Below are 14203 nucleotides of genomic sequence, written 5' to 3'. Positions count from 1 at the left end.
CTTTGGGGATCCTGCCATCTTCCATGCGGCTCACATGGCCAAGCCATCTCAAGCCCCGCTGGCTGAGTAGTGGGTATAAGCTGGGGATGTTGGCCGCCTCGAGGACTTCGGCGTTGGAGATACGGTCCTGCCACCTGATGCCAAGGATTCTCCGGAGGCAGCGAAGATGGAATGAGTTGAGACGTCGCTCTTGGCTGGCATGTGTTGTCCAGGCCTCCCTCCTACAAGCTTCAATATGATGTCTGTCAGCCACATGGTCCTCATCTGACCACGCCCCCCTGCACCCCCCACCCACCCCCAATGTCTCTGGTAATTGGATAGCTCTCTCAAACAGCCAGCATGGGCACGATGAGCCGAATGGCCTCCTTCTGTGCTGTACCTTTCAATGACAGCACTCGGCAAAAGTATTTCAAAGTGTCTTTTTCGAGGAATTTTATTTTAATTTGTTCCTGACAGGTAACATTTATTGCCCATCCCTAATTGCCCCTTGAGGAGGTGGTGGTGAGCTGCCTTCTTGAACCACTGCAGTCCGTGTGGGGTAGGTACACCCACAGTGCTGTTAGGAAGGGAGTTCCAGGAATTTGACCCAGCAATGCCAATGAAGTGATCTGTATCACCCCCACTGCCAGTACCACCTCACTCTTTACCCCAGCACCAGCTGAGCCCCTTCGGTCCTTTATATCTGCAGCTAACAAAACAAATTTAATTATCTGGAAAGGATGACACTGATTGCATCACACGGAGCAGCCAGTCGGAAAGGTGAATGACTCCGCTGACGTTAACCCTTAATGCGCTGGAATGCAGTGGAAGGTTTGAAGGGGGTGTCTTAAAGGAGGAGAGAGAGAGGGGCGGAGAGGTTTAGGGAGGGAATTCCAGAGCTTAGGGCACCCGGGCAGCTGAAGGGACGGCCGCCAATGGTGGAGCGATGGGAATCGGGGGACGGACAAGAGGGCGGAAATGGAGGAGGGCAGAGATCTCGGGGGAGGGTGTTGCGGGGGCTGGAGGAGGGATTTGAAAAGCAAAGGATGAGATTTTTAAAATCGAGGTGTTGCCGGACCGGGAGTCGATGTAGGTCAGCGAGCACAGTCGGGGGGTGGAGGGGGTGGGGGGGGGGGGGGCGGGGGGGGGGATGTGGGCTATTTGACCACGGTGTGCATCGCAAGTCTTCACCTTCTGGTGATTGGGAGCTGGGGGGAGGGGGGTGGTGGGGAGGGGAGGGGGAAGGCTGGCTGTTTAGTTGGGGGTGGGGGGCGGTTGGGGGGGTTAGGGGAACCGAGGGCAGGGGGTGGTGACACATCACAGCTGCCTTGCGACTGAGGCCCTTGACCCTGGGGCCTTTGGCAGCTTAGGGGGTCCCAGTGGGGGGGATGAGTTAACAGACCAGCTGCCTCTCTCCCAAGATCCAGGGGTTCCTAATCCCCATTCACGAACACAAAGCTTTGAAGCTAATCACTGCAAAGAGTGTATTCTGCTAATTATTCCGCTGTTAGTTAATGAGATAATAGCCAGAAAAAGCTTGGTATTTTCGCTGCAGCAAGTGCCGCAGTTTAGCACTCAAAGGATTAGCTTGGAATTGTGTGATACGCTGGGAACAAGGCATGGTACTGGTTTCTCACTTGTGACTTCAGTAGGAATGAGGCAAATCCGGGGATTGGCAGTCCAATTCAGACCTGCAAAGGGAAAAGGAATATCATTAATGAATCAGGATTAGACCAGGTTCCAGCCAGGAGCTGGCCAATTGAGTTTTTAAACATAGGAGCAATGCCACGGTCAATATTTATAAACTGTCGCCCCAGTGCGGAGTGGTTTGCTAAATCCACAACCCTCTTGATTTTATAGCCATTTCACAGGATGTTTAAAGCTGACCTTGTCAACGCGCTGAGGGATGTGAGATTCGGTTTGTCGACCGTGGAGGGGAGGGGGAGTGGGGGGGCGGGGGGTGGGGGGAACGGGTGTGCGCGACAGCTAAACTTTCCGCGACGGGGACGCCTTGCTGGCGCCTGCTCGCCCTGGCGCTGCTTCCCCGTTTAGCTTCTCCCCCTCCAGTCGGCTCGCTGGCCCGCAGTCTCCGGTGGCCCTGCCGCTCAAGACAGCGGCCGCGGCTATTCGACTGGGTGGGGCGTCGCAGTCAGCACGACGCACGACAAACAGCGAAGGGTTTTGAGCTGATTTCCCATCGTCGGAAAGGACGTCCGGATTTTCAGCCGCCGACTCGGCCAGCATTTATCACCCGTCCCTGGTTTCTTGCAACCGAGAGGCTTTCTAGGCCACGTCCGAGTCAGCCACGGAACAGGGGCTTAAGTGACCGGGAGAAATACTCTGATCAAGTCCTGAGGGCCTCGATTGACCAGTTACAGCCCTGTTATGGCCATATAGACACTCGAATTGGCGCAAGCTACTTTTATTTCCTCTAGAATGTCCGAAGCAGTATCAGAGTGACCTTCAAGGATAATTCCTTAAAATGTGCTTACTCCCCATTGGGGGGCGAGGGCCAGCTAAGTGTTGGTTGACAAGATACGAGTGCCGTACATATCAAGACCCTGCCCGAATGGGCCACTTGCAGTTTATTACAGGCCCAGGCCTGGGGTGCTTGCAGGGCCTGCTTCACAGGCCCAGGCCTGAGGTGCTTGCAGGGCCTGCTTTACAGGCCCAGGCCTGAGCAGCTCAGTAGGCCTGATTCACAGTCGCCTATCATTGACCTTTCGGAGGTCATTGGGGGCAGGAACTGAGGCTTATGGCCCGTCGCTTTGCGCCACTGGCCAACTTGCGGGTTTGCCATCCAGTCCCCAAGGCCGGATTTGGGGGGGGTGTGGAAGCTTAAGGTGATTGAGAGGCCTATTAAGGCTGTGGATCAGAGGCTGGCTGGAATTTGGCGTTCGGTCGCTGGGGCCTGTTGTACTGGATCGATGGCACGTAATTGTGCCGTGTTCATTTAGCAGGAGAGAGTGGGCCGGCGTCGGGTGGGGGGGAGGGGCACATTTTGTGCACTGTGGGATGCTCCCACTGAGGCGTTTCAGCGAGAGAGGCAACCGCTGTCAATAACTTGAGAACGAGGCCTAGCCTGAAAGGAAGGGCCCAAAATCTGGCCATGGAATTTTCACATTTCCACTCCACTGAAGATTACCAACTGTGGTTGGCTGTATTCCTGGGGGTTTTGCATCATTTCCCACAACATCACTAAAGGAAGGAAAGTGTCCAAATGAAAATTCCCCGATGATTATTCTCCCGGGGGCATCTGTGAGGGTGACTCTGCAATTCCTGGAGAAGCCAGGGCAATTCCGGGGTGTTGGCAACTCAAATTCCGCTCGACAGCTTCATTCCCACTGTCGTGTTCGACTGATCATTTTTGATTGCTTGGGCCTCCGGGTGGAGCTGCTGAGCAAGAGCGGAACTGTGGGAGTTTTCTGGAAGCTTCTGGGAGACATTTTGAATCCGTCTCACTGAATACAGGCTGCTGCTGAGCCATGTGCTGAAACCTGTAAGCCCTTTTAAGTTATTGTTAATGTGCTTGAAATAAACTAGTTGGTTATTTGACACCAATGTGATTGCTCAGAGTTAAATCCGATATTGAACTTAAACCCAGTAACCCAGCGTGAACACAACACCAATATCGAGCCAATTAGCTGGCTCCGTCTGGCATGTCAGCCCACCAGTAAACCAACAAAAGATTCAAGCTTTGACTGAACCTCCAACGGGACACCTATGGAGGAGGGTGGACTTGACTGTGACCTTGCAATCATGAGAGATTCAACTCGGGGCTGCATTGTGAAAAATACTGCCTCCTTTCTCGATCCGGTTTACAGACTGAAGGGAAGGGCCCCTCATTCTCTCGCTCACTCTCTTCCTCGCGCTCTCCCACACTCTCGTTCATTCTTCAGTCTCAGTCTTGCACATTCATTCTTTCTTTTGCATGTGTTACGACCAGGTGAAAAAGGGTTCTAGGGGTTCCCTCTCAGCCTTTTCCTGGTTTGGCCGTAACAGGGTTTAACTTTTAAAACACCATGTTTTTATCTCCCCTCTCAGTGAGTCCTTGCTCACTGCTCTCCTATTGTAAGGCAAAGAAATCAACCAGACAGGTTTTCTTGGATTTAAACAAGCAAGGTGTAAGTTTATTAACCTTAACACTCTACTTCGGTTAAAGCTACTAAAAATCCGCGACGCTCCCACGCCAGCATGCATACACAATAAACACACACGCAGATAGAGACAGAAAAGGAGAAAGAATCAAGGGGAAAGGTTTGAAGCAATAGCTGGAGTTCATTTACTGTCTTTTGAGCTTGATGTAAAATTTTTGATTGCAGTTCGATCTTGCTGTCTCGTTGGGGCCCAGTGCACACTTTCAAACTTGTTTCGACAGTTTTCTGCCTTGGCTTAGTTTCTTCCATGAGTCCCTGTCTTTGCGTGAGAGGGAGAGGCCTTCCTTCTCTTTTGTTTTCAAATTGCAGTCTGACCCAAACTGTTCTGTGAATACAATTCAAGCCAAAGCTGGGCCAGCAGGCCAGTCATGTGACCAGTTCCCCACCTGGATTATTTGTGGATTCTTTCAATCTCAGTAGACACCCTCAGTCGGGGATCTGGAGCGCCATCCTTCACACACTCAATGTCTTTTGATCAAAATCCATTTGGTTAATTGAATCAGGGAGCAGTTCCATTGTCTTCTCCAGGCAACTGTCTCTTAGAATGCAGGTACCGCCATGTTTTGAGTCCAGTAAGAGTTTAAAATTCGTGTTCCATATGACAAAATTAATATGCCTCATTCTTGGCAGATGTGGTTTTCCTCACACATTGTCTCAGAGTGTCTCGCTGGCAACCTGGCCTGGGGATATCTTTCTTATTCGTTTCATGGGATGTGGGCGTCGCTGACAAGGCCAGCATTTGTTGCCCGTCCCTAATTGCCCCTTGACAACTGAGAGGCTTCCTAGGCCATTTCAGAGGGCAGTTAAGAGTCGACCACATTGCTTTGGGTCTGGAGTCACATGTCGGCCAGACCGGGTGAGGACGGCAGATTTCCTTCCCTAAAGGGCATGAGTGAACCAGATGTGCTTTTTTACGACAATCGATGATAGTTTCAAGGCACCATTACAGAGATTAGCTTTCAATTCCAGATCTTTATTAATGAATTCATTGAATTGAAACTCCACTGGCTGCCTTGGTGGGATTTGAACCCAGGTCCCCAGGGCATTAGCCTGGGCCTCTGGCTTACGAGTCCAGCGACATTTACCGCGACACCACCGCCTTCCCCCCAATAACATGCATTCTCATCTTACACAAGGGTTTGACTGCTTTCCAATGCTGTATTAAAACTCAACACGGCTTAATAGACACCCTTGGTAACTTGGATTGGAAAATATGTTGGCCGTCTGCGCTTGTGGTTGGTTGGTACAGGTTTCCCTGGGAGGTGCCAACTTGAGCTTGGACGGCCTCTTCAGGAGGGGTATTTGGTCATTCCTGAACAACACAGCAAGATCCCTTGTGCATAGGCCACATCTCCAACACAGGTCCCCTCCTTGTTCCTGATAGGAGGGAGCGTACATGTGCGAGGAGTGGGATTGGTGGACTGAGTGAGGCAATGCCTCATCCTCCATGGCCTCGCATCCCCCACCTCCCTATCTCTGTCACCTCCTCCAACCCTCCAAGATCTCTGCGCTCCTCCGTTTCCGCCCTCTTGTCCATCCCCCTATTTCCCATCGCTCCACCATTGGCGGCCGTGCCTTCAGCTGCCTGGGGGCCTAAGTTCTGGAATTCCCTCCCTAAACCTCTCCGCCTCTCTCTCTCTCTCCTCCTTTAGGACGCGCCTTTGGCCAAGCTTTTGGCTACCTTCCCCTAATATCTCCTTATATGTCTCGGTGGGAATGGTTTTACTGTGGTAAAGGTGCTATACAAATGCAAGCTGCTGTCCCATCCTCTGCTAATCTCTCCTCTCTGTCTCCCTCCCCTCTGCAGGAACAAGGGAAGATTCAGGTGATATTTAACGTGGGGACGGACGACATTGTGATTGAGGAGACGAACGTGGTCGTGAACGATGGCAAATATCACGTGGTGCGGTTCACGAGAAGCGGCGGCAACGCCACACTGCAGGTGGACAACTGGCCAATCAACGAGCGTTATCCAGTAGGTAAGTCACTACCCCCTGACCTGTGACCTCCGCCCCCCCCCCCCCCCCGCACACATCCACGACTCCACCCCCCCACCCCCCCCCCCGACCCTGACCGTCCTCACCAGCACCTCTGCTTCAGGAATTGGCTGCGTTGACGGGTCAAAACAAAATGGAAAGTACACGGAGCGGAAAGCGACCCGTCGTCACGGCAACATAGTTCTTCGCAAGGCTTGATGGGTTAAGCTGCGTTGGACAGGGACAGGCCCTGCTCCTCTCGAAGCAAGGTGGGTTTTTGAATGCGAATCTGCTTTTAAATGCAGTCCTTAATCAAGTGTTTGTGCTGTTGATGACGCCCGCAGTGGACCAGGCCCGGTGGGGAATAGGCCTCAGGGCGAGTTCGGAGGTTTTGCCTTTGTTTCCCCCACCCCTTCCCCCGCCACCCCTGGCCTCTACATCTGGACGGCCAACCGTGTTGTTGACCACTCGCCTCTCACTGGTGGCGAGTTCTACCAGTTGAGACGGGAGCATTTGGGGAGCGTCGCGCGTCTCCTGTCAGTGGCAGGGCTCAAACTACCAGGTAGGCCGGGGTGTCCCTGAGGAGGCGTTAGGGAGGCTGGAGCTTTTGGTCAGCTGCGGTGGGTGATAAAGTCGGGGGCGATCCTGGGTTTAATTCCCCCCTATCCGATTGCGAGTGCACCAATCAGGCTCTGTGTCCGGGGTCAGGTGACAAAGATCAGTGAGTGACTCTGGTGTGGCCTTCAGTCCGGTATCAATGGACAAAGGAAGACAAGAAAGATGGATGGAGGGAGAGAGAGAGAGAAAGAGAGGGAGAGAGACACCGAGAGCGGTGGCCACTGCTGGGACTACACCCAGCCATTGGAGGCAAGAGGAAGGACAGCCCTGGTTTGTTTTTAGGGCCTCACCAGGGACAATCGGCCAAGCCCCGGCGAGGCAAAGTGGGGGGTTGGTTAGCGGGGTGGGGGGGTGTAGTGTTGGGCATTGGGGGCTGTTGGGGCTTCGGGGGCCACCCTCCCTGGGGCACAGGGTGCCCAATCAGGCGGGCCCCTCCCCCTCCCAGCCTGCAAGAAGGCCGCCTGGTTTCACCAAGCAGAGTTCCTGAGGCTTTTGACGTCTGCCGACCGAGGGTGAAATACCCGCGGCGGGAGGAGGAGGCCCTTAAGTGGCATTTAATTGGCCACTTAAGGGGCCTTGATTGGCCTGGGGCGCTCGGGCCGCTTCTCGCCACCGCTGCCCGCTTAATATCGCACCCTCTTGATTCCCATCGCTGCCTGGGGGCCCTAAGCTTTGGAATTCCCTCCCTAAACCTCTCCGCCTCTCTCGCTCTCCTCCTTAAAATCGACCTCTATGACTGAGCTTTTGGTCGCGTGTCCCTAATATCTCCTTACGTGGCTCGGGGGTCAAATTCTGTCTGATTTACGCTCCTGTGAAGCATCTTGGGTCATTTTACTGTGTTCAAGGCGCTATCCAAATGAAAGTCTTTTCTGTTGAGGAGGGAGAATGGGAGGAATAGTTACATCTTTTAAAAATTGGTACAAGCTGAGTTTATGACAGATTGGCACACCCAATGGATAGCACTGCGGGTATGTAATGAAGTCAGGCTCCCTTGTTTTCAGAGGTGTCGCTAGTTTGAACAAGATTAGTGAGAGTTGACAAGCCTGGCTGCGGACCATTCTGGCCCAAGTCCAGCTCATTTCCCCTCTGATACACTGCCTGCGCACTGCCTTCAAGACTTCCATATTTGATAAAGCGCTCAGTAACAGTTCCAAGTAACCAGATGCTGGGAATTTCTCTCATGGGGACAGGCGGAGGCCCATTCAGTCCTCCAAGCCTGTTGCCATAGGAACGGGAGAAGGCCTATTCAGTCCCTCAAACCTGTTACCATAGGAACAGGAGTAGGCCCATTCAGTCCTTCGAGCCTGTTACCATAAAAACAGGGGTAGGCCCATTCAGTCCCTTGAACCTGTTGCCATAGGAACGGGAGAAGGCCCATTCAGTCCCTCAAACCTGTTACCATAGGAACAGGAGTAGGCCCATTCAGTCCTCCAAGCCTGTTACCATAGGAACAGGAGTAGGCCCATTCAGTCCTTCGAGCCTGTTACCATAGGAACAGGAGGGGCCCATCCCAACCCATTGAATCTACTGTGCCACTCAATTAGGTCATGGCTGATCTGAACCTCAACTCTCTTCACCCAGCTTTGCCTCCTATCCCTGGATACCCTTACCTCATAAAAATCGCTAACTATCTCAGTGTTGAAAATTTCGATCTATCCTCAGCATTCACAGTCTTTTGGGTGGAGAAAGTGCCGGATTTCCACTGCCCTTCTCAGGATAGAGGAAAGCATCTCATTTATTGACCCCATATTCCAGGCCGACACTCCTGGGGCCAGTACTGAGGGAGCGCTGCACTGTCGGAGGTGCCATTTTTCAGATGAGACGTTAAACCGAGGCCCCGTCTGCCCTCGTAGGTGGGGGTAAAAGATGCTACAGCCACCATTGGAAGACGAGCGGTGGGGGAGTTCTCCCCGGTGTCCTGGGGCCAATATTTATCCCTCAACCAACATCACGAAAATGGGATGGCAATGGAGAGGGCACCATATTATGTTACTGGACTAGTAATCCTGGATAAATGCACCAGAGACACAAGTTCAAATCCCACCACGGCATCTGGGGGAATTTAAATTCAATGAATTAATAAATCCGGAACAAAAGGCTAGTCTCAGTTGTATCGAATCCTTTCATCATCTTTATAACCTCTATCAGGTCACCCCTCGGCCTTCTCTTAGCTAGAGAAAGGAGCGCCACCCTGTTCAATCTTTCCTGATGGGAATAACCTCTCAGTTCTGGTATCCGCTCAGTAAATCTTTATTGCGCCTTCTCTGGTGCCTCGATATCCTTGTTATAATATGGAGGCCAGGACTGGGCGCAATAACTCCAAGTGTGGTCTGACCAGGTTTCGATACTGCTTCTCGGTTCCATCAATCGAGAAATGAAGCAATATTTTGTCATCTTTCCCTCCCTTGGCCCCTGTTTGCTCCCCATTTTCTTTACCTTTTCCATCGCTGGTCCCCTACTGCAGGCCTTGCCAGACCGATCCTGCAGAGAGAGAGAGCGAGAGAGAAGTCAGCGAGCTCAACAGACGTCAGATAAAATGCCCTGCTGCCGTTGCGCGGGAATCACGGCAGCCATGTTGGCCGCCCGCCCCGCCCCTTTCCCTGGCGGCCATTTTTCTTTTTCGCCAATGGGCCCGAGCAGGCCGAAGCCTTGAACGTGGTGGAAAAAAAAAGCCACGGAGGGGGCGGCGGTCGCTGGGTTCCGGCGGGGAGATAGGCAAAGGATTTCCAAGTGTCGAATTTTGTGTTCCCCGAGTCAGTGTGTCTTTAAACTCAGCCGGCCGGAGGGGCCAAAGGAGCAGCTCATGTTGCAGCTCAAGTAATCTAGCTGGAACCATCCGCCCGCAAAATCCTTCCGGCGCTTCCTTTCATCTCAGGTGACCGGGGTGGGGGTGGTGGGGGGCCTGAATGGATGCCAGAGGACAGCAAGGGAGGCTTGCCGTCTGATAAATGATATTAATTTGGACGTTTCTGCTGGATAGAGCAGCCATGTCAGCCGCGGTTAGATCCTCCTTCACTCAGGCTCCAAGGCATCCGGAATAAAGGCAGGCAGATTTAATCGTGAATGACAGGTGTCGCTGACAGGACGCACGGTTTAACATGGCGGGTTGTTTTGTACGATTGGTTCAGTCACAGGATGCTTTCACTCCAGAGCTAAGGAATCCAAGGAGACCCTTTAATCTGCACAGCCTCACACCAGCCGAGGAGAATAATCCAAATAATTTCCTTTAACGATGGCCCCCGACCCCTCTCCCCACCCCCTCCCCCCCAGATTAGTCCATTGTTCAAATTCGCTGCACGGCGTTGCTTTAACCCTTGACCTTTTCTAGAGGCATCACAGAAACACAGAATCATAAAAAGATTACGGCCCAGAAAGAGGCCACTTGGCCCATCGTGTCTGTGCTGGCTGCAAAACGTTCCACCCATTCTAATCCCACCTTCCAGCATTTGATCCATAGCCCTGCAGATTACGGCATATCCGGACTCCTTTTAAATGAGTCGAGGGTCTCTGCCTCGACTACCCTTTCAGACGGTGAGTGCCAGACCTCCCCCCGCCACCCTCTGCAATGTATAATTCTCATCACGATAGAATAACAGCTCACTGAGTATCATTGAGGGGGAGATTGGCGCTGGCAGGTCAGCTGAGCAATTTATCTCCTCACGCCCCGTCCATTGGTGCTCAAGAGCGGCAGCTGGACCCAGTCCATCCCTGGCGCTGAGTGTGTGAGAATACAACGCTCGCAGAGTCTTACACCAACAACAACCTGCATTTGCATAGCGCCTTTAACGTCGCAAAACCTCCCATGGTTATCAAAACAAAAATTTGACCCCGAGCCACACAAGGAGATGTTACGTCTGGCGACCCAAAGCCCGGTCAAAGGGGTCAGTTTTACGGAGCGTCACCTCTGGAGTACTGTGTACAGTATTGGTGAGACCACATCTGGAGTACTGTGTACAGTATTGGTGAGACCACATCTGGAGTACTGTGTACAGTATTTGTGAGACCACATCAGGAGTACTGTGTACAGTACTGGTGAGGCCACATCTGGGGTCCTGTGTACAGTATTGGTGAGACCACATCTGGAGTACTGTGTACAGTATTGGTGAGGCCACATCTGGAGTACTGTGTACAGTATTGGTGAGACCACATCTGGAGTACTGTGTACAGTATTGGTGAGACCACATCTGGGGTCCTGTGTACAGTATTGGTGAGACCACATCTGGAGTACTGTGTACAGTATTGGTGAGACCACATCTAGAGTACTGTGTACAGTATTGGTGAGACCACATCTGGGGTCCTGTGTACAGTATTGGTGAGACCACATCTGGAGTACTGTGTACAGTATTGGTGAGACCATATTTGGGGTACTGTGTACAGTATTGGTGAGGCCACATCTGGAGTACTGTGTACAGTATTGGTGAGACCACATCTGGGGTCCTGTGTACAGTATTGGTGAGACCACATCTGGAGTTCTGTGTACAGTATTGGTGAGACCATATTTGGGGTACTGTGTACAGTACTGGTGAGACCACATCTGGGGTTCTGTGTACAGTATTGGTGAGACCATATTTGGGGTACTGTGTACAGTACTGGTGAGACCACATCTGGAGTACTGTGTACAGTATTGGTGAGGCCACATCTGGAGTACTGTGTACAGTATTGGTGAGGCCACATCTGGAGTATTGTGGGATATTGCTCTCCTTATTTAAGGAAGGATGTAAATGCGTTGGAGGCAGTTCAGAGAAGGTTTACTGGACTAATACCCGGAATGGGTAGGTTGTTTTATGAGGAAAGATTGGACAGACTAGGTTTATATCCGTTGGAATTTAGAAGAGTAAGAGGCGACTTGATTGAAACATATAAGATCCTGAGGTGTCTTGACAGGGTGGATGTGGAAAGGATGTTTCCCCTTGTGGGAGAATCTAGAAGTAGGAGTCACTGTTTAAAAATAAGGGGGTCGCCCATTTAAGACAGAGATGAGGAGAAATTTTTTCTCTCAGAGGGTCGTGAGTCTTTGGAATTCTCTTCCTCAAAAGGCAGTGGAAGCAGAGTCTTTGAATATTTTTGCGGCAGAGGGAGATAGATTCTTGATAAGCGAGGGGGTGAAAGGTTATCGGGGGTAGGTGGGAATGTGGAGTTGAGGTTACAATCAGATCAGTCATGATCTTGTAGAATGGCGGAGCTGGTTTGAGGGGCCGAGTGGCCTCCTCATGCTCCTAACTCGTGTGTTCATAAAGGAGGAGAGAGAGGTGGAGAGGTTGAGGGAGGGAATTCCAGAGTTTGAGGCCTTGATGCTCGGTGCGCAGTCTTGTCAAGCTACCACCGGCTTCAGACATCATTGGGTTCTGGCAAAAAGGGAGAGCAGGGATATTAAGCAAGGTCCTTGCTCCTGGTCACTATCCAACGATTCCTCCTGGAAAGGTCAGGCGCTAGGTGGTAGTGGTGGCAAGTGAAGGGGTATCCGTGCTGCTCCCCTTAGTCAAATAGCTGGGCTGGCATTCACTGCGGAGCATCATGGGAGAAGAATGGGACTTGAGAGGTGTACCAAGGGCACACCAGAAGTGGTATTGCAGCCAGTGTGAAAGGTTAACAAGCGGGAAAATGCTTTCTAAAAAATGCAAGCGATATACAAATGCCTAGGATCTGTTTGCCGCACTCCAGATATCCAACCTCTCGGTGTCCAAAGCATCGGGGAAAAAAAACAGAGAAGCAAATCAGGTTACACAGGTTTCTTCTGACCTGGAAACAGGAATTTGCAGGCATCCGCCAACCTACAAATCTCCCTCGCCAGTAGCAACGAATCTCGAATTAGCCGGCCTGCTGTGCCTAGTGGGATACTAAAGGAACAGAGAGGCAGAGAGGGGTTTGGTGGGGAGGGGAGGGGGGGAACGCAGAGTGCGGATTAGTTATGACAAGAGAAAGCCTTGAAAATCCCATTGTTTGGTCAGATCCTGTCACGCAAATGCAGCGGTTCTGGGCAGGATTCCTGCAGCTGTCAGGGTGGAGCCCTGAACCCCACCGACACAGAGGACCTTTATTCGCTGTAATACTAGGAACCGCACACTGACGCAGCCCCCGTTTACTCAGCCGTAAGCGGAAAACATTACTGCATGGCGCTCAGTCACCGAACTCCCTCAGTCACCTTTCTCCAGGCTTCTCTTTTGCGTCGCATCTCACTGGTCTAATGACACGCTACACCGCCCCTCCCCAGGGCCTATTCATTCCATGAAAGCCAAGATTGACCATGAACGGCAGCACCTGCCTGGCCAATCCTGTCCAGGATAGCGGGTGGAAGCAGGAACCAAGGCTAGTTTTATTCTCAATCCTTAGCTCAGCAATTCTGATAGAGAAGGTATCGGCCCCGGCTGAGGTCAGAGCTGTCAACGTGAGACTTTCTGTTCGAGCCGTTTCCACAGAGCATTAATCAACTGAGTCATTGGGCAAATGTGGAGCAGTGAAATGATATTCTAATCCCCTGGGGCAAAACTGTGATTTGTCCACCAGCACTCAGTAAACTGAATCACGATCAGTGTGTTGAATATATTTTGTGCTTGTCAACTTAAGGGATGTTAGAGCTGGGGAAATTGAGCATTCTCTGTTTCAGACACCCAGCATGACACTGACAAACCCTCTCAGGACAGGTACAGCACGGGGGTTAGATACAGAGTCAAGCTCCCTCTACACTGTCCCCATCAAAAAGAAAACGGGGGTTAGATACAGAGTAAAGCTCCCTCTAAGCTGTCCCATCTGCTGCTGAAACCCTCATTCCTCCCTCTGTTACCTCCAGACTCAACTATTAAAAAGCTTTCACTTCCATAAACCCCAGCTCATCCAAAACTCTGCTGCCCGAACTCAGTGTCCTAACTCGCACTGAGTCCAGTTCGCCCATCGCCCCCTGTACTCACTGACCGACGTTGGGCTCCCAGTCCGGCAACGTCTCGATTTTAAAAAGTTCATCCTTGTTTTCAAATCCCTTCGTGACCCTCACCCCCCTCCCTATCTCTGTCACCTCCTCCAGCCCCCACAACCCTCCGAGATCTCTGCGCTCCTCCAATTCCGCCCTCTTGTCCATCCCCCCGATTCCCATCGCTCCACCATTGGCGGCCGTACCTTCAGCTGCCTGGGGGGCCCCGAGCTCTGGAATTCCCTCCCTAAACCTCTCCGCCCCTCTCTCTCTCTCCTCCTTTAAGACGCTCCTTAAAAACCGACCTCTTTGACCAAGCTGTCGGTCACCTGTCCCTAATATGTTCAGACATGTCTCGGCGTCAGATTGTGTTTGACAACGCTCCTGTGAAGCACCTCGGGAGTCTTCACTCTGTTAAAAGTTCTATAAATGCAAGTTGTTAAAGGCAGCAACCAGAATTGTCCAACAAGCCTTCTGCAAACTGCCTCAGTCATGGGTGCGATTGGAACTAACATTACAATATCTCCCAATTTAATAGCGTTTGCTGAGATGGAAAACAGTTAGGGACT

The 14203-nt window shown here is 51.8% G+C and overlaps 1 protein-coding gene across 1 annotated transcript in view; it reads left to right on the top strand.

The window, feature by feature from the left end:
- Nucleotides 1-14203, top strand: part of LOC137355989 (neurexin-2-like) — a 1490911-nt gene that overhangs the window by 1061902 nt on the left and 414806 nt on the right. The window contains exon 13 of the mRNA XM_068021690.1: nucleotides 5944-6115. Coding sequence (XP_067877791.1) covers nucleotides 5944-6115 — 172 coding nt within the window. The remainder of the gene's footprint in view (nucleotides 1-5943; nucleotides 6116-14203) is intronic.

This window comes from Heterodontus francisci, chromosome 44 (genome assembly GCF_036365525.1).
Source record: "Heterodontus francisci isolate sHetFra1 chromosome 44, sHetFra1.hap1, whole genome shotgun sequence".
In the NCBI taxonomy this organism is placed as follows: Eukaryota; Metazoa; Chordata; class Chondrichthyes; order Heterodontiformes; family Heterodontidae; genus Heterodontus; species Heterodontus francisci.
The sequence above is the reverse complement of the archived record's forward strand: the minus strand, read 5'-3'. Positions and strand labels throughout refer to the sequence as shown.